The following is a 25562-nucleotide window of genomic DNA, read 5'->3' on the forward strand; positions in this document are numbered from 1 at the left end:
TGGTGGGGTGCCCCATACTTTATGGTTCCCAGGGCTGGGGCCAGTGAGAAGGGGGGCTATGGTCAAGTAGGGAATGAGGATGCAGATGGTTCTTAGAATGATCACTTCTATTGAACAAGCAGTTAAGGGAGTTCATTGATAAAAAGTGCTAACAAAAAGGGGGGAAAAGTGGGGGGAGGAGTTGATTTCTTGCTTTGTACCCAGGCAACCAGCTTCGGTTGCCTCAGTGTGTGTTGGGAGTGGTGTGGAGCAATGCAGCATGGGATGCCTGGAGGACTGACCTAGACCCATGTCACAGAATGGCTGGTATCCACACATAACAGAGTCCAGTTCAAAATAGTACTTGATTTTCCAGGTATAATACTGAACAGTTCCAGGTGGGTTTAAACAAGATTAACAGCCCTGTATGTCTGTCTGCTTCCAGTTTAAGCTGCATTTATACCTTTCTAAGTCTTATATGTGTTCATATCCTGAGTGTCTTTAAGTTTTACAGCAGGTGAATACCTTACAATGGGTCACCTTAAAGAGGACAAATGAATGACTCAGTTGTTAGTCCCATATTGGCCAGAAGTGGATCTATTGGGTGTTATTATATGTTTGTTTATATCATGATGCCCCTATTTTGACAAACATAGAAACTTCACTTGTGTTCAGCTGGTAAGTATGTTGGGAGGGAAGGGGTTGGGGAAGGGAAGGGGGGCAGATCAAGGCCCCTGTGGTGAGAGAGGGAGTGTGGCTGGGTGTGGGACGCAGCCTCGAGTGCTTTGTCCAGATAGTGGGGGGGGGCTTCCGCCGCTGCACACACCCTCAGGGAAGCAATGGGGGTACGTGCCTCCAGATCTGTGCATGGGGTGAGGGTGGGCTGCTGCTGCAAGCTGGTGTGGGGGGCAGCACTGGGCTCTTCCCGGGGGGGGAGGAGAGGCTGGGCTGGGGCTGTGCAGGAAGGTGGGGCTACCATAGCCCTCCAGCCAGCACCACCACTGCTGTCCAGTCCAATTGCAGCCCTGGGCCAGCCCCCCTGCCAGGAAGAGCCTGGCACCGCCCCCAGCCCCCAGCAGCAGCCTGCCCTTGCCCCGTGCACAGATCTGGGGGACATGTACCCCCCATAGCTCCCTTGCTCCCTGGATGAGCACTCGCTGTCACACTATAGGGATCTTAATCTGCCCCCCCCCGCACCCCCCGGTGGACTTATCAGCTGGATGCTGCTCTCCAAGCTTCTGGGCTGCATATCAGCAATTGACTTGGTATCGTCCAATATGGCTCGTTAGTAATTGGCCATCAGTATCAGCCCAAAAAATCTTCATTGGTGCACCCCTACTAACAACAGCAACTCACTTGCTTAAAACGTTATCAGTTGTAGAGAATGATGCATCTTGATACCATTTAGGGGGAATTTATTAAGCTAAACCTGTTAACAGATTGCTCTTCAGAATGATGGGTATTACTTTTTTTAGTCTTTCATAACTGGTACTCAGCCTCTCCCTCATCCGCCCCCCCAAATCTTTATAGCGGAAACTTTACAGAAGACTTTTTTAGATATCTAGTCCCTGTCCTGCAGACATTTGCTTGGGACTCTTACGTAGGTAAAGTTAAACTTGTGTTTACATGCTGGCAAGTTTTGAAATTAAAGCTTGATGTTCCATCTTTATGTGAGTTGAGTGTATGTATTTGTGAGGTGCAGAAAAGTAGTCACAATTTATTTTTGATTAAGATTCTCCCCAATACAGAAATAGTTTAATAGATTTTGCTCAGATTTAAAATTCTTGGTGTTCTCTAAATTGGCAATATCCTTAGATGTAGCATTTTTTCTCCCTAAGCTAGAATTTGGGTTTTTTAGGAAACTGGGCCAGATAGAACGGAAGGACTGTGGTGTTCTTGTATGTTGCTTATGTATTTGACAGATTAGTCCTGGAGCTTTGGTGTTTGAAATTTTATGCTGCTTATTTCCAAAGAGAGGAATGATAAGAGTTGAGTTTAAACCTGATAGGCTCCAGAAATAAAACCTAATCCATGAATCCACTTGGGTCTTTTTAGTTGTTTCTTGTAAGCTTGCCATAAGTTATGATGATTAGCTTTACCAATGGGCCGTTGATTTTATGTGTGCATTAAGCAAATACGATTTGCCAGTAGGCCATAATTACGTAGGGAACTTGAAAAACAAAGTTATTCAATCAGTAGATCCTAAGCAAACGTGAAAACTTTTTCTAAGGGTTTGAAAAAACCATAAACTATTTCACTCCACCCTAGGCTTTCTGGTTAAAAGAATTCTTTCTTATGAGTTCATATACCGTTGTAAACGAATTTTTAAAAACATATTGTGAAGTTGTTGGCATTTTTAAAATAATCTACATGCTGATTTTTGTTACCTATGGTCAGTTTTCTTCATTTTATTGAAGTGGTACTTAAAATTAAGAGCCAAACTCACCCGGCATTGTCCATGTCTGTATTAAATTAAGATTTGGAACCATTAATGCACAGTGAGTTTAAACAGTGTGTTCCAATTGGTAATCATCTTGTTCATCTTTTAATGCATGTGTGTTTTGTGGGCTATGACTACTCATTTATGAGTTTAAGGAATGCAATTCTAAATGACTGAACAGAGGGCTATTCGTAGTAAAATGGAAAGACTAACTGGCTTGATTTTTCAGAGGTGTTGAGCAGCAGCTCCATTTATTTAAAAAGCAATTGTTTGTTCTCAACCTCTCCGAAATTCAGACCTGATTGCCTTAAATGCATCGTCTGCAACAAGGTATTTTCCTGTTGATGATGAAGCTTAATTTCAGATGTTCTTGTAGGAAGGTTTGTGTGTCTGCTATTGTTGGGGACATTTTGGCTAGCTAAGGAAGTACGGGCTGGATGAGAATACTCGCTGGAGCATTGGACTCAGAGGGTAGTAATCAATGGCTCTGTGTAGCTGGTAGCCGATATCAAGTGGAGTGCCTCAGGGGCCAGTTTTGTTCAATATCTTCATCAGTGACCTGGAAGATGGCATAGAGTGCGCCCCCAGCAAGTTTTCAGATGACACCAAGCTGGGGGGGGGTATAGTAGATATGCTGGAGGGCAGGGCTAGGATTCATAGTTTCATAGTAGGTAGGGTTGGAAGGGACCTGAGCAGATCATCAAGTCCGACCCCCTGCCATGGGCAGGAAAGAGTACTGGGGTCAAACGACCCCGCAAGGTGTCTATCTAGCCTCCTTTTGAAGACCCCCAGGGTAGGAGTGACCACCACTTCCCTTGGAAGCTGGTTCCAGATCCTAGCCGCCCTGACTGTGAAGTAGTGCCTCCTGATATCTAGCCTGAATCTACTGTCAACTTATGGCCGTTATTCCTTGTTACTCCCGGTAGTGCTGGGGGGAACAGGGACTCTCCCATAGCCTGGTGGTCACCCTTGGCCAGTTTGTAGATGGCCACTAGATCCCCCCTCAGCCTTCTCTTGTGGAGGCTGAACAGCCTCTCCTCGTAGGGCCTGCCCTGCTGCCCCCTGATCATGCGAGTGGCCTCCTCTGGACCCTCTCCATGCTGTCCACATCCCTCCTGAAGTGCGGCGCCCAGAACTGGACGCAGTACTCCAGCTGCGGCCTGACCAGTGCCGCATGGGGGGAGGATCACCTCCTTGGACCTGCTCGAGATGCATCTGTGGATGCACGACATCATGCAATTAGCCTTCCTGACTGGGTTTGGTGCATAGCTTTATTTACAAAATGGAAAGGCAACCCTATTCTTTGACCATTCTTACATATGATGTTAGCTGTGGGATGCAATTTCATCATTTCAGAAAGTCTGTGCAAGAGAAGAAATGAGTCCTTTCTGTTTGCCCCACCCCAATCAGTGGATAGACATTGCAACGATGGGTCTTTTCTTGGTTTACTTAAAAATCTGCAGTAGCGACAGATACTTTGCCTGATGCTGTTTGTTACAGACCAAACAGCTGTGTATAGTGTCTTTGTGTGGTTCATGTCTTTTAAGGAAAAGATGCTCCAAACCCAATAGGGTTAAAAATATGACTAGAATTAATTAACCTTGCCCGGCAGGAGGACAAAAGAATAGCAACACAATTTACTATAAATAATTTGGTCTCAAAGTGTTATGAGGCTTTCTAACCCCAGCAGGGATCTGGCTTGTTGAGCCATTCTCCAAAGTGTCATGGGCTTATGGCTTCAACCTTTCCTGGCAGTTCCTGCTTTTTAAAATTCATCACATCTGTGACTTAAAGCAGGGTCGCCAATTAGCCAGGCGGTCCCTAGCACCCACCTCATCAGCTTCTGATGTTTATGCATTCTTTGCAGTGGATCTAATTTGTGTTAATCTTACCTCAGCAACTTGAGATGAATTAAAGCGGACTGCCAGAGGAAGCTGTTCCAGTGCAAGAGGTCTCATATTGCCCTGCTGGAACACATCTCCATCTTCGTGCATATAGCGGTGTGGATACAGTGGTACAGATATGTTGTTCCTCCTCTGTTCCTGTTCTCTCTGTCCCACCATACAGGAGTAACCAGAACAGAAAAATAACAGTTTCTTAGGGAACAGACAACAATAAAACTACTCCAGTCTCTTAGTAACAGGACACTTTCATAGAGAACTAACAGGCATACAACAGCGTGCTCCGTGGCACAACTCCACCCCCCCCCCCAACCCCTTTCTTGGCTCCTCTTGTCCCCAACAAATGGTGTCATTTTAGAAAACCCTGGAATGCTAGTGCATTAAAATGTGGATTTCAGAGCTTTTTTTTATTTGCATACTAACAGTGTTTAGGATGGAGGGTGGTAGGGGGAAACAGGACAGGGAGAGGACAATATACTTGGCAGAATACAAGAATACAATAAAAGGACAGTATGACTTAAAAATTGTCAGTCAGTGTCATGGGCTTGAGTTGCCCCTAAATATAAATGGCTCTTTCCTCCCTTCCCTACTCTTCCCCAGAGTCCCTGGCTTCCCTATCTGCTGCTTATATCTGTTTTGCTTCACCCTGCCCTGAGCTATTCCACTTTTTCTTGCATGTAGTATTGTCTAGCATTGACAGCGTGGCTTGCTCCATATGTCCTCCAGTGGGCCTGTCAATTGTGAAAATAGTGCAAGTCCTGTTCCTGTTTGTAATTTTCTGCTGCTTCTAACAGTGGAGGGTTTTTTTTGTGTTTTTTTTTTAGGGGGGGTGGGCTACGCCAATTAAAAAAAATGGCATGGCAGAATCTGTAACTTGAACTATTGTTACAAGCAGAAATATGGGACTCTTCAGCCTGGAAAAGCGCAGGCTCGGTTGATTGGGTGGCCACATATAAGTTCATCGGGGTGCTTACCAGGATCTGGGGGAGCGTCTGTTCACCTGGGAGAGTGCCCTAAAGGATGACAAGGTCGAATGGTTAAACTCCTCCATGACCGTTTCTGGCTGGACATAAAGAAGAACTTCTTTACTGTCCAAGCTGCCACGGTTTGGAATAGACTGCTGCTGGAGGTGGTTCAAACACTTACTCTGAACGCCTTCAGAAGACATCTGGATGTTTATCTTGCTGGGATCCTGTGGTCCCTGCTGACTTCCTGCCTCTGGGGTTGGGGGCTGGACTCTGATCTTCCGAGGTCCCTTCCAGCCCGAATGTCTGTGAAATCTACGAAATATTTTTGGTGTGGCTTGGAAATCTGTGCACTTCCATTTTTCTTTAAATGCTAATAGCCCAAGCACCCCCTTTTTGAATAATTCTACCCTCACTGGGCTCATCTTTGCTGCACCACTATCTTGGGATTTTATTTGACTGCTCCTTCTAACCCAAGTCACATTTGTATACTCAGCTGTTGTGGTACAGTTCATTCAGGGAGGCCGGCTGTTCTGTGGCATAGCCAAATTTGAGTCCTGCTTACATTTAGGTTGGTACCCCACCTACTTTGCAGCCAGGACACAAACTAAACCCCTTGTATGCTGGTAGTCACAGACTTCTTCATAATTCACTGGGAAGCAACCATAGGGCAACTCAGCTTTCTGCACTGCAAAAATCCAAAAGTCCTAGTGCCTCTTGCAGGTATGTGCCTTATCAGTGTAAACCCATGCAAATATGGCTCACTGTTGCAGCTGTTCACATGTGACCTAGGCAGACCCAAGTGCTGCTCATCAGGGTTCACTCCACAATGAAGATTTGACTCACAGGTATGTGGCACATTTCAGGGAAAGGACAGGATCATCTTTGTCTGCATAGCTCTCCATCCAGGGCCTAATCCTGCAGTCATTTGTTTGCAATGTTTGCAGTGCCAAGAACTGTTCCACCAAGGTTAAGCGTGTGCCTAAACTTGCAGAATGAAGGTGGTAACAAGTAAGCCCAGCTGTTAATCGTTGATCTCAGAGTCATAGAGAAATAGGGCTGGGAAGGGACCTTCAGAGGTAGTCTAGTCCAACCCCCTCCCAGAGGCAGGATCATCCCTGTCCAAACTATTCCATACAACCATAATCTAAACTCTCTGCATAAAACTACCCACAACCCTGACACAACATAGACCTAACACCCCAACCTGCTACAGGTAAAGCAAGGGAACCACAGCAGCCAGTGGTTTAACAGTGAATCAGTTCACTGAAGTGTGCATTACGTGGCAATGAGTGTTCAGTGAGATGTGCAGCTGCTAGAAGTTGAAACTACAGTCTTGCCCTTGGCTGAGGTTGATGGTTCCAGAATTGAGTCTTATAGGCCAGTTGTCCCTAACCTTTGCTTAAAGACAGTCTTGCTGCGCTCAGTGATCTACTATCTTCACTGGGAAGGTGAACAAGATTTGGTTTTGAATTAGTGTTTGACATATAAAGACAGGTCAGCAGTCAAATGAAGATGAAAAAGGCATGGCATGCTTACCGTATGCACACTGTAAGTGTATGTATAATGGTTTTTCTTTATTTGTAGGCCTGTTTGTTCATTCCCAATTTTTAAATGTTTAATGTGGCGTGAGACTATGACTCGGTGCTGAAAAGAGGTGAACGTGGGATTTGGCAAAGGATTTTATACCATTACATATCCCTACGCCAAACAGTAATTCACTGCGACAAGCCTGCCTATAAAAAGATGTGGTTTCTTCCCATTCCTTGGGCTGAAATTTTTTTTCAGGGAAATAGAAACCTAAGTATCATTTAAAAATGATGGACACAAATGTGATGACTTGGGATACAGAGAATCCTCCTTGAAATACTTTTAAGCTCGGTTCAAAACCTTGCTGGGAGGCCACATCATCTCTGAATTAGTTTCTGCAGTATTACAACCTGTACTTTTCCTCTAGAAGACTTTTTCTGTGTCTTCATTTTTTTATTATTTTTTTTTTTTAGCTAGAGGTATGCCAAATGCAAGACTACAGAGAGAGAATGCAGAGAAAAAGGTCATCTTGGCATAAGTTTCTCTTGCCGTCAAGAAACTTAGAACTTTTTAAATCTCTTAAACTGATAATAAAAAGAATACAAAAAAGTTCTGCATAACAGCAGTGATAGAATGTAAATGCGATTCTTTCTTTCCCTCTCAAACCTAATGATACCATCCTTCACTAGTGTCAAACTTTGGTTATTTGAAGACAGCACAGAACTTTCATAACTGCCAGTTTATGCTAGGAAACTTTAAATATTTAAAGCTCCAGAATGGGAACTTCTGGTTAGGCCATTTTACTAAAAACTGTTTTAAAATTCCTCGTGAAAGCCTAGGTCTGATCTAAATGGAACTTTCAACTCCAACATCTAAGTGATTTCCCTGCGTATATCATGCTTCAGGAAAAATACAGAATTAAGCTAGTAAACGATAAGATATTTCAAATTCAGATGCATGGAGGAAGGTTACTAACTGTTTAAAAGGGAACAATGAATAATATTCATAAATGGAAAGACTTTTAAACAACTGTTTCTTATTGCAATGCAGTTTGCTGTAAGAGAGCAGATTTCTCCATGCTGCTATGATAAGGAAACACACCTGGTCCTCATACGCTGCAGAAAGTTGGCAGAAAGTTGTTCAGACACTGTATTTTTTTAGCCACTGGTAGCACTTACTGCAACTTTCCAGGACCACCCCTGCCTTGCTGTTGCTGAGAAGTCTTGTGTTTCCTTCAGGTAAAGCTCTGAGCTTAGGCCAGCCATGAGAAGGTGAAATGGATTTTAAAACTGGTGTGAAACTGGTTCAGGTATTTTTCAGTGCAGAAGTTGGGTGTGCATCCCTCCTGCAGTTCAAGGAACTTTGACTTGCCTTTGGCAAGTGTGCGAGCAGCAAAAGCTGCAGGAAACCAGATGGGATTTCTCTTTTTAACAAATCACAAAAACAAGGAAATGAATTCTAAAAAAACCCAGCATTTAATAAAGCAACTTGAATGAGAAATAAAGCATTTGGTTGGAAGAGGGGAGTGGAAATTCTTTCTTCATGCACTTAAATCCCAGAGTAACCTGGATTGTCTCAAGAGTTAGTTTATTCAGAATTAAAGATTTTCTGAAATTTCCAGTCAGTGTTTGGAAGAATTGAGTCTCTGTCTTTTTTTTTTTTTAACATTACATGAATATTCATTCTTTTGCAGTTCTGCAGTTGAAAGAGGCAAAAACCTGTTTCGGTGGGTTTTGGTGTTTTGTTCAGTTAGTGACCGTATGTTTTCCTCTTAATGTGTTAGAAAGATAGCAAGGTGAATAGTAGGTCTGTGAAGCCACATTTTTAGATCGTCTGTTGATAAAATGGTTATGACAGCTATGTTTCAGGATTGATAGAGAACAGCAACATTAATTTAATTAAGTTTTGTGATACCACTTATAAAATCTAATCAGAATCAAATACCAATCTGTGCTTGTGCCAGTGAACAGTCAGCCCTTGGAGGCACAGGGAAGGCTGAAGAACATGGTTTCATTCTCCAGGATAAATGTATCCTTTTAGTAGCTTGTTATATCTGAATTATTTTTATAGTTTATATTTTTTTGATTTGTTAAAGGCCAGAAACTTTGTCTTGTTAAGCAAACATCAGTCCCGGTTTGAAAGTCCATGTTACTGCTGGCTCAGTGAATTTTCCACTGTTAGATCTCTTCAAAATTGTGTTTCTACATGCACACAATCCAGTGTTGTTTTTTTCTTTGCTACTTTGTCAGTATGGACGCCTCCCCAAGAATATATTTATTGGAACTAAAGATGCAGTTAAATTTCCCACTTCTGTGCAACTTGTGAGACTTGTACCAAAATCTGCCTCATCTTTCCTGCCATTGTATCTGAATTTTTTACTTTTATTCATCAAAGGGGTATTACAGATATTGTTATAGCTCAGGAAAATGCATTTCTTTCCGTTTTGATATTAGTCAAACACTTGAGTCGTCATTTCTCTCTTCCCTCCTGCATTTTCTTGTCCTTCAGATCTGAGCATTATCACTACTACATCTCTTCTTTTAAAAAAAGAAATCTTATTGAATGTTTTAATTGTTCAGTGAGACCAAACGTTTTGAGCCTCAAAGTGTGTGTGATCTTCTGGACATAGGCACGTACCATAAATTGTTACCTGTTTTTCAAAAGAAGCAGGTACCCATTTCTGTCATCTCAGAAGTTAGGCCAGATACGTATGAAGTTGTCAAACTGCAGGTACTAACTCTTGAAAACTTTGGCTAGAGTTGTAGTATGATAGTAAGTTCAACACATTTTCTGACTTGAGTTTCACCATTTTAAATCTGGATTTGCTTTGAACGGTATACTAAAGGCATTCGAACTGTCCAGGATTGACACTGGATTCTGTGCATCTGGTCTAATTCTCCTTGATTCTGATCTTGGCAGCAGCTTCTTCAATTTTAAGAGACTAAGATGATTTGTTGTTTAATTAAATTGCTGTAATTTTAGCACATTTCCCTCCCGTTCAGTAGTGTCATTTAATACTGATGCATGGGGCTTTCTCTTTCTCTGGTCCTAATGATATGTAGGTTTGAAAGATCTACAAACAATAGTAGCACAGATTTCCTCTTCTTTAAGCCCCTTTCAGTGGGAAGGGATGATCTACCCTAGTTATTGTCCTGACAAGCAGTTTGCTCTGCCTGTATACCTTCAGTAGACCAAGCTTTTCCAAGTCCACTTTTCACCAGTGACTGGGAGAAAGAGACGTGTAAATCTTTCACCACACATTGCTTGAGCCTCACGCTTTCTTGAGTTCTTGCTGCAGGACTTTTAAAGCCCAGATGTGGGTGCTACTTGGTAGCTAAAACCTGAAAGACTCGTTTATGAACTGTTTATATGCTGTTTGATACGGCTTCATTTGTTTTCTAATGCAAGATTGAAACAATTATTAGTGTCATTAGTTAATATCTGAGCACATTTCTTTGAAACAAGTTTTCATCTCAATTCCCCCCCGCCCCTTTTTATAATTCAAACTGCACATGACTTTTATTAATATGGATAAGTTTAACTTTATCAAGGGCTTGGTGGGTGCCTTCATAACATATGGTACGCTTTGTTGAAAATTGATGTTTACATTTGGCCTGCGTTGGAAAACTAAGGTAGAAGGGGTAAAGGTTTGGACCAGCGTGTGTTTTTTGGATGAGGGATAAAGTGAGAATACTTCCATTTCCTCTTAGATTTGAAGCATATCATTCTAGCAGTGCCTTTGAAATGCTGCCAGCTTTGCCAACCGTAACATTTAAGGGATTTTGGATTTGGGCTGAATTAGAAAACTGTTTTTAGTGGCAAAAGAAAAGGTTAGGGTATGAAAATAGCCAAGCCTGTTTTTGACTGTATGTGGTCAGTGGTTTGGCTGAATGTAGGTGGCTGTCTTCCTGTCACTGAAAGCATATGGCTTGTTAGCTTGTGTGTCACAAGAAGAGAGCTCTTAAAATGAAACCGTTCTTCTGCAAATGTGCAGCTATCTAACAATAATGACTTTGCTCATCCAAACATTTTCTGTGTTTATTCCATGTAGTTAAAAAACAGTTAAAGCTGTTTACCACTATTAACACTGAAGTGATGTTATAAGCAAATGAATTTTGAAGTAAGCGAATGGTTTTAAGGAGCACAGGCACTTCCACATAGGAACTGCTTCTGCTCACAATACCGTTTTATAAAAGGAGCGTGCCAAGTATTTTATTGGGATCGGTTTGTCAGCTCGTCAATACACAACATGCCCCAGGGATTGTTCTCAGTTGAAAATTAATGTTTTTAAAGAAGAAGGAATTTGTAACTTTAAGGTTATAGCTTACTATTGGTTCTGTAGGAACCCTTCCCAAGATGAAAGCCCAATGTATTGGATAATTATGATGTTACGATTTCCCATCTCACTTGTGCACCGTTGACTTAGGTGTTGTCTCAGAATCTAGTCAACCGCATTTTTAGCAATTTGTCCTTTCCCGTTTGGTGAACATTGCCCCCTGCCTCCCTCCTTCCTTCCCTGCTGTGTCTAACCGAGCTTGAAATTAAGAGAGCTCTTTGTTTACGTGTTCGGCTCCAGTCCTCAGAAAAGATGCCGGCAGAGCTCAGGGAATAGTTAGTCTTCCTGCTGCTGCTGCAGAGGGATCAGAAGGGCACAACGGATTCTTGTTTAGGTTTAACAGAAATAGTGTCACCTTGATTGTAATGATTAGAAACCTCTGGGTGGCAACGTAGTAGATTGTTTTTATCCTTTTTTGTCCCCATGGGTGTATTGGATCTTGAGAAATCTTATTAAGAGCCAATCCTGTTCTTGCCAGTGGTGGCTTCATTCAGCCTAGGGTAAAGTCATCCCCCTGCGTGTGTGTGCGTGCGGTGCCCGAGTACCTCTTGCTCTAAGAATCGAGTGCACTGAAAACATTTTAGAGGATTCAGCATCTCACAGGGTAAGGTCCTTATTTTGTTAAGACTATTGCATTGTCAGACATAACATTAGGTTATGTTTAAAAAAAAATCCAGCACTTTCAGAAGGTTCTAAATACGTTTGAGAGCCAGCACTGGGAGAAGAAAAAGTGGTGTTCCTGGCCCGGCAAACTGCTTGCTTTTGTGGTAATTGGCACTACCTGTGTGAGCCTAAGTTGGTCCCTAGTTAAGTCCCTTGCTGTTGCCTGCAAAAAAACAATTACTGAATGTTTCTTGAAAAACACAGTAGGCAGTTCCAGGCATCTCCAAGTTGTGAATGCGTGCAAGATTCTTTAAGTTAAAACTTCCTTAATAGGTGTAATGGTCATTTTGCAGTCTCAAATGATGTAGTTGGAAAAACTACACAAGGTTTCACTTATGTCTCCACCTGGGAAACAGATATATATACCTGGTGCTTTAGTTAACTTGTGCCAATGACCAGATTATTAAATCCAATTTAATTCTGCCCCGATTATCATATATTTCTCAGTATCATAAAATTTGTCATTGTTTCTCTCTCTCTCTCTCTCTATCTATCTATCTTATATTTTAACTTAGACTCGTTTTCTTCTGATTTTGCTCATATTTAAATGTATTGCCCAGCTGATAAGTGTTTTATAAGTTAAGGATTTGAGGGATGAAGGTAAATAGAAATTTCAGGGCAGGAAATGAAGTGCTCAATTCTAAGCCAATATTCTTATTTCACAATACACAAATATGTAGCATGGCACTCCTAGCAAGAGCAAAACCACATGGGCCAGCTTTTGAGCTTTCATGTCTCCCGTCTTTCCTGTATCGTTATCATGGTAAGATATGGGACTGCATTTGTTCAGAAAAAGAGGGAATTGGTTCTCTCAAAATGTTCTGTTCATATTAATGTCTAAGTAAAACACAGAACCAGCTATCACCCCCACACTAAGCAAGATGTAATATACAGCTAAGCCCCACAATGCCACCAAATTAGCACTGAGAGCACCCTCAATCATCACCTTGCAAATATCAAAAGGGCTTTCGCTCAACAAGGATGCTCCTCCAGAGACATATATTGCACTTTTGAAAGATCCACCTGGATACCACGTGAAGAATTCCTGCAGTACAAAAAGAAAATCCTCACAAATTGCACACCATTAGTTTTGACATACCATCCTTCCCGGAACCTATATAGAAAATTCTCAAACAGTTGCAACCCATATTAGAAGAACACCAATTCTTAAAGAGATCTTTCCAGAGCCACTCAGCTTTTAAACAAGAACCGAACCTCACCAACCTCATCACCAGAAGTAAACTTCCTATGGCCAAAGCACGTAGAATAGATCTAGACCATAGCGGGACAAGAAATGTAAAACCTGCCAACACACCTCCACCACTCCCGCAATAGCTACACCCCACAATAGAACCATCACCATTCCTGGATCTTACAGCTGCACCTCTAGAAATGTAATATATATCATCCAGTGCATGAAATGCCCTGATAGAAAATATGTAGGAGAAACCAAACAGTAACTGTGTACCAGAATAAATGCACACCAAAAATCTATCAAAGACAAAAATACCCAATTTACCCGTAGGGGCACGTTTCTCACAAGCAAATGACTCTCTTCAATCTCTCAATTCTAATCCTCAAAGGGAATCTAGAAAATACCTTTTGTAGATGAGCCCACAAACTTCACTTCATAAACCTACTGGATACAGAAGGTCATGGACTAAATATAGACATTGGATTTATGGCACGTTCTAACCTGCCTGCCATCCTGTAACACCAAGTAACCTCTCTACATTTTACCAGCTACATTCTATCACCAGGTCAACATCTGCCCTCCCTCCCCCCACCTACCTGTCTCGCACGTATCACCTCCCATCCACTCTGATCTTCCCTGCCATTCATTTGCATTTTCACCAACCTTCATTTTGCATATTTCCTTACAATTTTGTTCCACCCAGGAGAGCACACGAACACCAGCAGACTATCCTATGTCTGAAGAATGGTGTTTGTATCCAAAAGCTTACAAAGAACTTTTTTTTTTCAGCAATTTAATTGGTCTAATAAAAAATATCACATTTACCCAAAGAACCTTGTCTGCCTAAGTGAAACTCTAAAATCTGACGTAAGCCTCTTTATTTTTGTATCATTTTACAATAAGTCACTGAAATTAAATCCCTTGGTACTATTTAACTTGGACCAATTTTTTTCCTCTGATGAGGAGGCACCTTCTCTCCTCGCCTGCCATGCCTTAATGGAATAATAAATAAAGAGGCTACCCATGGGCCTTCGCACAGCCCCAGTCCATCTGGGCCCCCACTGGCCTCTACTGCTCCCAGGCCTCTTGCTGGACCTCTCTATGACTATGTCCCTGCAGGACACCTAAAGCCTTAAGGGCTAATTGCATGGCTCTAACCTTTCCCTACACCATGCCTCAAGCCTCACAGGTATTACAGTAATGATGTTCTCCTGTCAGGGCTTTGGCTTCCTTGGCCTCTGCCCCTTTTCTCCAGCTAGGCCTTCTAGCCTGGGCCTGTTGTATTGGACCTGGCTTTGAGGCAGTAGCTCTTATTTGGCCCGTTCAGGCATGGGACCCCTGGCCCCCGTCTGTTCACACCCCTGTCTGGCGCCAGGCCCCTCTCTGGGCTCACCAGTTACTGGCACAGCTCAAGGCAGTCGCGTGCCCGTTGGATATTAATGGAACCTTCGTATACCAACCCTAGAGTCCCAACCCAAACTGCTAGCGTAACTGTACTGTAAACATAAAGCCCTGGACTATAACATAAACTTCCCCTCATCCCTCAACTGAGAGCCTCCTAGCCCTGGGTGACATCCTAGCGAGCTCCCCGAGCCTCACTGGGGATGCATGTGCAGCACTACAGTCCCTTCAAGAACCCTGCTGCCAGGAACTCTTCACCCTGTAGCAGCCAGGGTTAGCTTGCTAACCCAAGCCTCAGGCTTGTATCCTCCCAGGGCTCTTCCCCGTGCCAGTCAGCAGGCTGCTCTGGCTGCCTGCAGGTGCCTGCTAATTGCCTCATTTGCCCCGTTGCCCCTGCATTGCTGTGCCCTGCCTACCCTGCAGTGCTCCCTCGCTGGGCTGTTTTTCCCTTAAAAAGAATAGAGAGTCCCAGGCTCTCTGTTACACAGTCCCTTCTGCATTTATCACATGTGAAGTTCATATCTAATGGTTCTGAATGTGGTTGCCAGGTTCTTCCTTAGATTTCTTCTTTCTTCTGCACGTTTAGCTTTTTGTTCCTTTGAAAGCCTTTATTCCATGCTTAATAGACTTTTTCCAGGTGCTTTGATCCTCAGCAATTTTCTCCTGGTCATTTTGGCTCAATATTCATTACCTTCATATATCTCTTTCAAGCATTTTTGTAATGGAGATAAGGATATCTTCATAGTTGTTTTCTTATAAAGAATTCTCTACACAAAATATCCTTGGGTATATAGCCATTGTCTATTTGCTGCATATGGCCAAGCCATTGAAGTCAATGCTGATTAAGAAGACAATGGACGCTTGATATATTGACACATTCCAAAACCTCAGAGTAGGCATCTTTGTCCCGCCAGGAAATTTCTAGAATATGGCCAAGGCAGTGTAGGTGAAAGCTGTTGAGGTGCTTGTAGGGTATATGGTCCAGGATTTGCTGCCGTTCGAAAGTGTTGATGATACAAGTACAATATATTTTGACATTGGTCTCAACAGGCAGTTTGTTGTGTTCCCTACTTGTTTGCTTGCCTTGCTTATGATACCTGGTGTTTTGCTGATACAGTTCAGCCCCAGGTGACAAAAATTTGTTGGTAACAATGGAGCAATGGTACACAAATGTACTTACAACATCCAATCTGATAGCTGGCGGTAAATCGATGTTCTGGATCATAACATTGATACTCTTGATGTTGATTGTAAGCCCAAACTCTTGGCAGGCATGAGCAAAGCAACTAACGAGGCTTCGAAAGTGATCTTGGTGTGGGCTATGAATGTAGCATTGTCAGCAAACAGCAGTTGAGAAATCAAAACTTTCTACACTTTACTTTTTGCTTTAAAGTGTGTGAGATTAAGTACTGTTCCATCTGAGTGTGTATTTAAATAAATTCCTTTGGTGGCAGTCACAAAAGCATACATCAGAAGAAGAGCAAAGAAAATTCTAAACAAGCCTTTCTTGACCCTGCTTCAAATCTAGCTACAGATCAATTGGAGGGGGATGTTTGCTTGTTTTCTGAATGAGTTTGGATGACACCAATTTGTGTTTTTTGTCTTCAATAAATGTAAATTGTGATGATACCTTACTGTTGAAAGGATCGTTATTGATATGTTGTCAGGTTGTTACAAATGCATTTTCTAATATTTGTGGCTGGTAGTTTACAGAACCCATGCAATAAATAATCTATATAGGCATGTAGTAAGAAAAGGTGTGTGCGATGGGAGCTGGCATGGAAAACAAGTGCTAGGGTTTGTGAGGAAGGTGAGTTGGCTGGGCAGGCCTCAAAATGGAGTTGTCTAAGAAGAAAAGTAGATACTGCCACATGCATGAAAAATCTGAATGTGGGAACTAAAATATTTATTACCTGTTTAGCTTAGGAGGTTTTTGTCCTCTCATTTGGAAATGCAGTGAACAACGTAGTGTTTCAGTGTTTGATGTTCTGATTGTAGAAGTCGGAGACCTGAGAGAGCTGCAGACACTGGACATTTCAACCAACCGCTTGATAACTTTACCGGAGAGGCTACACATGTGTCTTTCGCTGCAGTACTTGACCGCAGACCGAAATCACCTGTGGTGTGTACCCCGCCACCTCTGCCAGCTCCCCAGCCTCAACGAGCTGTCTATGGCTGGAAACCGCCTTGCCTTTTTGCCACTTGGTAAGTGACTGTCCTCCTTAAACAGCAGTGTAGACCACTTAGAAGACTGAACAAGCATTTCTGAAAGCCCATATAAATAGTGCTTGTAGTCATGCTGTTACTGTGGCGCACAGCCTTTGAGTTAGTGGAAGTGAAAGAGAGAAGTGATTGTTGAGAAACTTGTCAGTAGATGAAGAATCAGTTAAGTGTCCAAAGGACCGAGTTTTTATGTGCATTTCAAAATGCTCATACAACAGTTCAGTTTATTTTTAGCTACCTCACAAAACAGAAGGATACTTAACTAGAGCTGTTCTTAAATATAGTACTAGTAATCTGAGTTCCAGCACTTTTTGTAATGGCCTTTCTTTGTTGGCAAGACCTGATGACCTACTGCAGAATCATTTTTTTTAGAGTTTAAAATATGCTGTGAAAAATCCAGTAACTTTAAAGAAAGTTTTACAGCAGTAGAAATGTCAGAATCACATACTTAACCACATTCTGATCGATGCTGTGCACGGACGTCCATCAGATCATCCTCACTGGTGGCAGCACACCACCGGTAGGAGTTGGATGCTTCATTTCTGGGTACCATTTTAATTGTAAGAAGCCCTGGATTAGGCCTTCCATTCCAAGTGCCATCCAAGGAAACTAGAAGGTGTGGCCTCGTGTTTGAGGAAATGGCCTCCTTGTTCACATGTACCTGCTGCCTTGCATTTCTCAGGTCTCTGTGTACCACCTCTTGCTTCCCTACAGATTACTTTTACTTTTAGTGTGTTGAGCCAGTCTCTCCCAGGTTGTTTACCACATTAATTCACCCATAATCTTTACAAAATAGGGCCCTTGGCTTGTGAGATGCTGAGTCCTCTAAAATGTTTTCAGTGCACTCGATTCTTAGAGCAACAGGTACTCGGACACCTTACATACACAAAGGAATGACTGAAACTTAGGAAGGGATGAATGAACAAAGGGATGAATGAAACCCTAGGAAACTTTGTTTTACTATTTCCAAGGCATTAGGCTCATTTATGCACATAGGAGGGAGGAATTACATTTGCTTAAAAGAAAAACCACCACTGTCCATGACTGTTTCAAATTTCAAGGCTGCAGTGTGTCACCTGCAAGGATTCAAGGAAATGGGGTTTTCATCCCAAATATGAAAAATTGGACCTGGATCGGTGGCAAATAATGTCCTGGTTATGGCTGGCATTTGCAAACCATGTGATTACTCTGAAAAAGGTATGCATTTTTCCTAGCTCTTCTAGGAGCTTTAAGCTACATTATCCTAGTGGATACAACCTCCAGAAATTGGATTGTTGTAGTAATAGCCTGCCTCCCACACTGCATTATATATAAGAGCAAACAATATCCTAAACGTGTCAGCTAAACATAACAGTGCTAGCGAGCATAACCAAAGCAGCTCCCCCACTAAACAAATATTCTTAGTTCCTTTCCAGTCACCTCTTCTGAAAAGAGAGCAGTTGTTTTCTTTATTGCTGGAGAATCAAACGAAGTTGAGAAACTTGAAATATGAAACAAAGGTTCACATTTTATGTATTCTAATGTGGTTTTTTTCATGTTTTTATTTTAATAATTTTTTTGAGTGAGCAGTAACCCCAGTCAGCTGCAGAGCTGTTAAATTGTTAAAGTGTGTTAAGTTCAAAAGAGGAAAATAAATGTTGTAAAAGTACACACCTCATTTTTGTTTTATTTTTAGATTCAAATTCAAAACGTGATCTCTTTTAGCAAGAACCTTTAAAATATTAGGAAACATCAAAGGCTGCCAATTGACCTTCTTCAGTAGTTCTTAATAACAGTGACTGGGTGGTGAACATTTGGAGATAATTTACTGTTCGTGAATGTGGAACTGAATCATAAATTCTGGAGTTCAGAGGAAAAGCAGCCCAGAATAAATGTAAACGTTTAATCCTTCCACAAGAATCCAAAGGTTTTAGTGTGGTGATGTGATAGAATAGAGAGGAAGAGAGGGTTGGATCACTGAAAACAACAAAGATTAAATTCACCTTTCTGCAATTTGAGGAAAGATTTCCGTTAGTCCCTGATTGTTGCTTCATTCTAGAGCTACTCTGAGTTTGCAGGCAGAGTCATGGCACTGTCTGCATGTCCCCATCCTTGCAGCCTGCTTCATTTGTGCATGGAGGGTGGCTGACTGAGTAATAGGTACTTTAGAAATACCTAAGTGAAAGAGGAGACTAAAGTGTTTTAAAAGGAGGCTATGGACCATGTATGAGTTTTCCCTTTAAGTAGTCTTCGGCATAGTTATGGAAATCTGGGTCATGACAAAGTTGACCTCTATGAGCATTTTGTTTTGCTAAGTACCCAAAATTCTCTAAGTCAGACGTGACTCTGAATTATTGACTTATACAGCTTGAAAAACAGCTGTCAGTTCTTACTCTTAAACCCGTCACATACGTATTTTTATCTAAAGTAGCAAGGCCTGGTGACTCAGAATGTTTTGAACTATATAATCCAAACAGTTGGACGTAGTATAAAATCTGCTCGTTAAGCATTTCCCATGTGTAGAAAAGCTACACTTTATGGTACAAAACTGGGGTGTAAAGAAAATGTCTCTCTTTCACCTATTTATTTCAGACCTTTTGTAGCATCTGCCTTCTTGGCTTGGACTCTGCCAAGCAGGCAGCGTGTAGAGGCATGGAACAGTTCTCAGAATGTGGAGTTCAGTGCAATCTGTGATACCCAATTTGGCTTGCAAATGTGGTTTTCCATTTGCTTACAAATTACTCTTCCAAAATGTGAAATCAACTGTGGTCGACTCTCTGTTTCATAGAGCTGTTGATGTAAAGGTTTAACATAGCTCCTTTCTGACTATTGACTGCTTTTGCTTGGTTGGAGGAAACAAGTTATTAATTTTCCAAATACGGAGTTTCGTTTTTTTTACTAGGCATGCGTAATATAGGATAAACTGTTGTGCTTCAAATCATGTTAGCTAATAGGGGTATGCGAACCAGGCCCTATTCGATTTGGATTTGGATTTGGCCTGAATCGGAGACAGTGATTTGCTTAGTTGATTCGGATCACTGTCCCTGATTTGATTTGGTCGAATCTGAAGATTCAATGCTGATTCGGAGAATCAATGATTTGGCCATAGACACAGCTTTAAATGTTTTTTCTGCATACCTCGAGGTACCAGCACAGCTCATGAACACTGTGATGCTGGGGCAGATGGAGCGTCCCACAGGAGAGTGGGGGGGCACCCCGCATGCTCAGTGGCAAACCTGGAAGCGGACCAGAACTACTTCTGGTCCACTTCTGGGTCCGCTGGGGAGCGTGCTGCGGGATTCCCCCCCCGCGCCCCCTTGACTCAGTGGTCAGTCGCGGGGGGACCCCAGGTGCCCCCCCAGACCCAGGAGGCACCTGTTGCTGAGCCGGGGGGGGAGGTGCAGGGGGGCCCCTCGTGCGCTGTCCAGCAGACCCGGCAGTGGACCAGAAGTGCTTGGTCCACTTCTGGGTCTGCAGCCGAACATAATGGGGAGCCCCCCACACTTCTCTGGGATGCTCCCCCCGCCCCAGCATTACAGCATTCACGAGCTGTCTGCTACCTAGAGGTATGTAGAAAAAACATTTAAATCTGTGTCTATGTCCGAATCGATTCGGAGGATTTTGATTTGATTCGGGGAGATTAAAGGGTCCTTTGATTCAATTTGGATTCAGAGATTCTGCCACTGAATTGGGCCAGATCTCTGCCGAATCAAATCAGGGACTGAAGCTTTGCACAGCCCTATTAGCTAATGCGTGTTAACTGGGATTTTTAAACAAGACCTTGTAGTTAGTGTAGACCAGGGGTCAGCAACCCTCGGCATGTGTGCCATGCAGGGCAGGCGAGGCCATTTTGCTTGGCATGCCACTGCCAGCCTGGGCTCTAGGCATCTGCTGCCAGCCACAGAGCCTGGGCTGCTGCGAGCAGGCAACTGGGCGGTTGCAAGCCCTGCTGCAAGCAAACAGGGCTCCATGGTTGGCAGCAGCTACCCAGAGCCTGGGCCGGTTGCAGCCAGGAGGCTGCAAACATCTGCTCCAGGCTCCGGCATTAGCTCCATACTGGCAGGTGCATACATGCCTCGGAGTGAACGGTGGGCGAGGGGCTTGAAGCATCGCAACCCTGGCTTCTCCCCTGCTGCTGGCACAGAGCTGATGACTGGGCTCTGGAGCCTGGTGCAGCTGTTTGTAGGCAGCCTGGGCTCTGGGCAGCTGCAGCAAGCTCCACAGCCCTGGCATCAGCTCCATGCTGACAGTGACTACATGTGCACCTCAGAGCGGAGAGTGGGAGGGCTGTGCTGCCTCAGGCCCTATCCCCACCGTCTGCTCCGGGGCGCATGTGCACCCACCAGTATGGAGCAGATACTGGAGCCCAGAGCAGCTGTTTGCAGCCTCCTGGCTGCAGCTGGCGCAGGCTCTGGTCGCTGCTGCCAACCATGGAGGCCAGGCTGCTTGCAGCAGGGCTTGCAGCTGAGCCACCTGACTCCTACCCACTCCAAGCCCAGCCCCAGCCCAGCCTCGCATGAGAATGAGGCTGGTGCAGCCCCTTGCCAGGAGCGCCGCACCTTTTGCAGGCTTAGCTGTGTGGGGTGGGTAGTTGGGCTGATGGGCAGGCTCCAGGCTGGGGCCTTGGCCAGCTGCGCTGCAGCCCAGGGGCTGGCTCCCCAGGCAAGCACAGGGGCTCTGGTGGGACCACAGCATTGTTGCGTAGGACTTTGTCCAGTGGCCCAGGAGTGCAGCTCCGTGCGCCCATGCATCTGGTTCTGTGCGTTAGTCTGCCTCTGGTTCTACATGTCCGTGTACGCACACGTGTCTGGTTCTGGATGTTTGTGTGCATGTGTCTGTTCTGGATGTGTTCTGGTTCTCTGTGTTGTGCACGTGGTTCTCTGTGTGCATGTGTCTGGTTCTCTGCTCTCCTTTTTCTTTCTCTCTCTCCCCTTTCTCTTATTTGTCTTTTTTCTCTCTCTCTCATTGCAACATGCTCAACAAAAAAGGAATACACAACAACAAAGGCAGCATTTATAATTATTAAGTATACTAATACACAGTGTGTCCTGCCATGGACCTCCCTGCCCTTGTTTTGTTTTTCTGGCGTGCTGGCACGCTGGCAACTTCTAAGATAGACATTGTGGGTTTTTTGGCACTCTGGCCAAAAAGGTTTGCCTACCCCTGGTGTAGACTGTGCAACTGATATTGAAAGTACGAATTGCTCTTGGTCAGGAGTTCCTGGTCTAGCCACGGGTACTGTGACTGCATGCAACCCCCAGTAAAAACCCACATCTGCCTGCGTATGGGCTGATGCATGTAAGGTCCACTCCAGGACTAGCCTTAGGCTGTATTGCAGTGCAAGCGAACACAGGGCAGTTGCGTGCTACTTTGGTTTTGTTTTTTGCTTCGAAAATCCACCCCTTCTTTGCATCTGGGTACATGCACATTTGAAAAAATAGTGGAACATTTGCTAAACAGATTGAGTAAATATAGTGGAAATAATTATGCCACTCCCCAGCCTTCATGCAGGTTCCCGAACAAACAGATTGGTAAACAACAACAGATTAGTCACTCGGTTTGCCCTTCTTGCCTAGGCCTACGTGACTCGTGAATTGACTTTTTTTCCTCTTACTACTGTCATAAGATGCGCACTGTTTATTCAGATTTTCCCTAAAGCAGTCAAAGCGCACTCCTTCGGTGCTGTGCACAGCTTAAACAGTTTTCTAAAAATACACTGAAGAGTATTTGTGAGTCAAGCAGTGACCCCATAACTCTGATCAGCCCCTTGCACCTTTCCCTTTGCTTGTCTCTGCCGACCATGTGGGTTGCCATGCTGGTTTAATAAGTAGTATTTTGAATCCTCTTCTTTAACAGCAGATGGGACTACTGAGATATATATTACAGATTACTTTTTGTCTGAGAGAAATTGAATTGGACTTAATGAGAAAAGTTCTTCGGAAAACAAGCGCTGCAACTTCTGAGAACAAAAATTCCACTGCAAGTCAGAGTCCAGCTTTCCTGCTATTAGAATTAAAATGATTTGTGTAATAAAGTAACAGCCATCATTATGGGCCTGAACTTCTGAAACGTAATGAGTGGCTGCATGTTCTCATAGGAGAAACTCAGGGTTATAAGCACTTTATTGAGGGTTTATATATGCACTTTTTTGTTAAGCAGATGGGTCTAGTAATTATCAGCATACAGTAAACAAAGGTCTTATTCTAGCACAGTATATGCTTCTACTTGTATGCTTCTTTCACAATACGGTTAAAAGAGCATCAGAGCAGACACACAAGAGCTTTTGTTCCATCTTCAGCCATGTGGAATGCATATGCCAGGGCCTTGAGGTAAAAAAAAAAATTAAAAAAATAGAATTGGGGTTTGTTCAGGACTCATAGCATTTGGTCATTTCTAGGAGAAAGGTCTTTGATCTGTGAGTCTGGAAGAAGGAAAGTGGAAATGTTTTAGACACAGTACAGTGCTTGCAAAAAGCCACATGAAAACCTTCTTTGTAGCATTAGCCTTTCCATAGATGGGCAGCTTCCTTGCTTTATAAAGTTCACAAGAAGTGTGGTTTTTTTCAAAGCGCTTTTAACAATATTTATCGAATGGTGCTATACATAAAAATTAACAGGAATAGGTTAGAATGAGCTTTTTAAAGAGATAGCTAACATTTAAGGGAAAAAAAAGCTTTTGATATAGCTCCCCTGATTTGGGAGAATTGGAAAATTGTTGTAAGGCTATTAATGCAAAGAAACTCTGAAGAGTATATTAAAATTCTTGTAGTACCTGAAAGTGCTCAACAGTGCTCTAGAAAGGCCGTTCTGTACGAGGAAGAGCTTAAAATCTAAATAACCATCCAGGCAGAGGGTGATTAAAGGCAGCGGGGAGAGATGAAATGCATCACCCCTTTTTCAGACTTGTCTGTGAGAAGTGCAGCTTTAGAGAGCATGCTTATTTAAAAAAAAAGTAAAAAGGTCCTGATCGTGACCTAATTTGGGTCCCATATGTGTCTGTATATAAATTAATAAAAACAAGACCTGTTTTTGAATGTTCTTCCTTTCTCTCCAAGATCAGTAGCATAAAACAATAGCACATTCAAGCAACATCAGCAGCCCAGAGTTTTCTGTGCTTATTAACTGGGATCTACAGCACCAGGCAGTATTTTTTTCAGCTCTTTTTATTATGTTCTGTATGTTCCTACTTTATTGGCCGCCTCTCTTCCAGTGCTACAGTGTTTTACATTGTTGACCTACCTTTATTTTTTGTTTCATTTAAAAATATCCTGGAACCTTTAACAAACTACCTATCGTGGTGTAGTGTAAACCGCCTTTTGATATGTTTGTTCTTTTACAGTGCACGACAGCACTGCACTTCAGGTTTTCAGGCCAGGCTGCAAGTATCTTGTGATGTTCAATGGCACCCATTCAAATGGTGTCCCACTTTTGGTTCAGCTGAAGTCTCTGGCAGAATTCCCATTGTCAAGTTAATGCAGGACAAGGCCCTATATAAATGTAATAAATAGATTAAGTCAAATCACATGCTGACAATTTCCAAAAAGGGAGTCCAGTATTTTTCTGCCTAGCACCAGCACTTATAGTCCAACCTTCAAACAAGTCTCTCCCTAGGTAAGAGGGATATCAGTTAGACCGGGGTGGGCAAAATGCGGCCCGTGGGCCAGATGTGGCCTGCCAGGCCATTTTATATGGCCCACGGGGCCCCTAAAAATTTAGAAAAATAGTATTTACCTGCCCCTGGCTGCCTGTCGTGTGGCCCTCGATGACTTGCCAAAACTCAGTAAGCAGCCCTCCACCCAAAATAATTGCCTGCCCCTGAGTTAGACTGTCAGTACTCATATTCAGAAAAGGCAGATTATATAGCTTAAGGAATTTCCTTGCCTTTCTTCTCCCCTTTACAGACCTGCCCTTTGGCTCTTCCTGCTTCCATTCCTAGCTGCCCTGCAAACAATTTTTCCTTCCCGTGGACCATTCCCTGACACTTACCTCTTTATTCTGATATTTTTGTTGATGTGAAAATTACCACTCTGGACTGAAAGCAGTTCTTTAAAATGAGATAAATTTTCTTTAAAGAAATGTCTAAAACCCTTGATGTTGAGCCCTTATTGATGCATCCCAATAAGAAAAATTTTCTTGGCCGATACCAATAGCTAATTATTAACCTGCCATATCATAGAATCATAGTGTCATAAAAAATTAGGGTTAGAAGGAGGTCATCTAGTCGAACCCCTGCTCAAAGCAGGTCCAGCCCCAACTAGATCATCCCAGCCAAGGCTTTGTCTAGTCAGGTCTTAAAAACCTCCAAGGATGGAGACCCCACCACCTCTCTGGGTAACCTGTCTCCGTGCTTTACCACCCTCCTAGTGAGAGAATTTTTCCTAATATCTAACCTAAACCTCACTTGCTGCAGCTTGAGAGTCTTGCTCCTTGTTCTTGTTCTGTTGATACTGATCCAAAAACCAGTATTTAGTATACTTAGTGCCATTTCTTAACCTTGGGGATACTGATACAAGAGGCACGGTGGCACTTTAATTAGAGCGGCTCTTGGAGCTGCTCTATTTAAAACGCCGCCCTGCCACTCCTGCAGCATGTGTAAAAGTGCCTGTGCCCGTTGCGGCGGGCAGGGCTAGCCTAGCCGTGCCTGCGACTGGCTGTGCAGAGCCCTTCAACCCCAGCCTGGTGGCAGCTCCCTGAGCATGCCTGGCTGCCCAGGCCTGAGTGGTCTCTGGTCCAGGCTCCCCACTCTCCTCCCTCTGCCCAGGGCAGGGCCAGGAGACTGCCCTGGGAAGGGCAGGACCCAGTTGGGCTGAGGGGTCGGAGGAAGAACCCTGCTGCACGCAGCGGGGAGGGCAGCTGCCCGGGGCAGAGTGGCTATGGGGCAGGGGGAAACAGAGTCTCCCCTGAGCTCATCGGGGCAGTGGCGTGTGTGGCCCGGGGAAGGGAGAAGGGAC

The 25562-nt window shown here is 43.5% G+C and overlaps 1 protein-coding gene across 3 annotated transcripts in view; it reads left to right on the forward strand.

The window, feature by feature from the left end:
* LRRC28 (leucine rich repeat containing 28) overlaps positions 1 to 25562 on the forward strand; it is a 76880-nt gene that overhangs the window by 33913 nt on the left and 17405 nt on the right. For all 3 annotated transcript variants that reach the window (XM_019533788.1, XM_019533789.1, XM_019533790.1), the window contains one exon: positions 16409 to 16615. In XM_019533788.1, the coding sequence (XP_019389333.1) occupies positions 16409 to 16615 (207 nt within the window). The remainder of the gene's footprint in view (positions 1 to 16408; positions 16616 to 25562) is intronic.

The sequence above is a fragment of the Crocodylus porosus genome, unplaced genomic scaffold (genome assembly GCF_001723895.1).
Source record: "Crocodylus porosus isolate Cpor-Errol unplaced genomic scaffold, CroPor_comp1, whole genome shotgun sequence".
Lineage (NCBI taxonomy): Eukaryota > Metazoa > Chordata > Crocodylia > Crocodylidae > Crocodylus > Crocodylus porosus.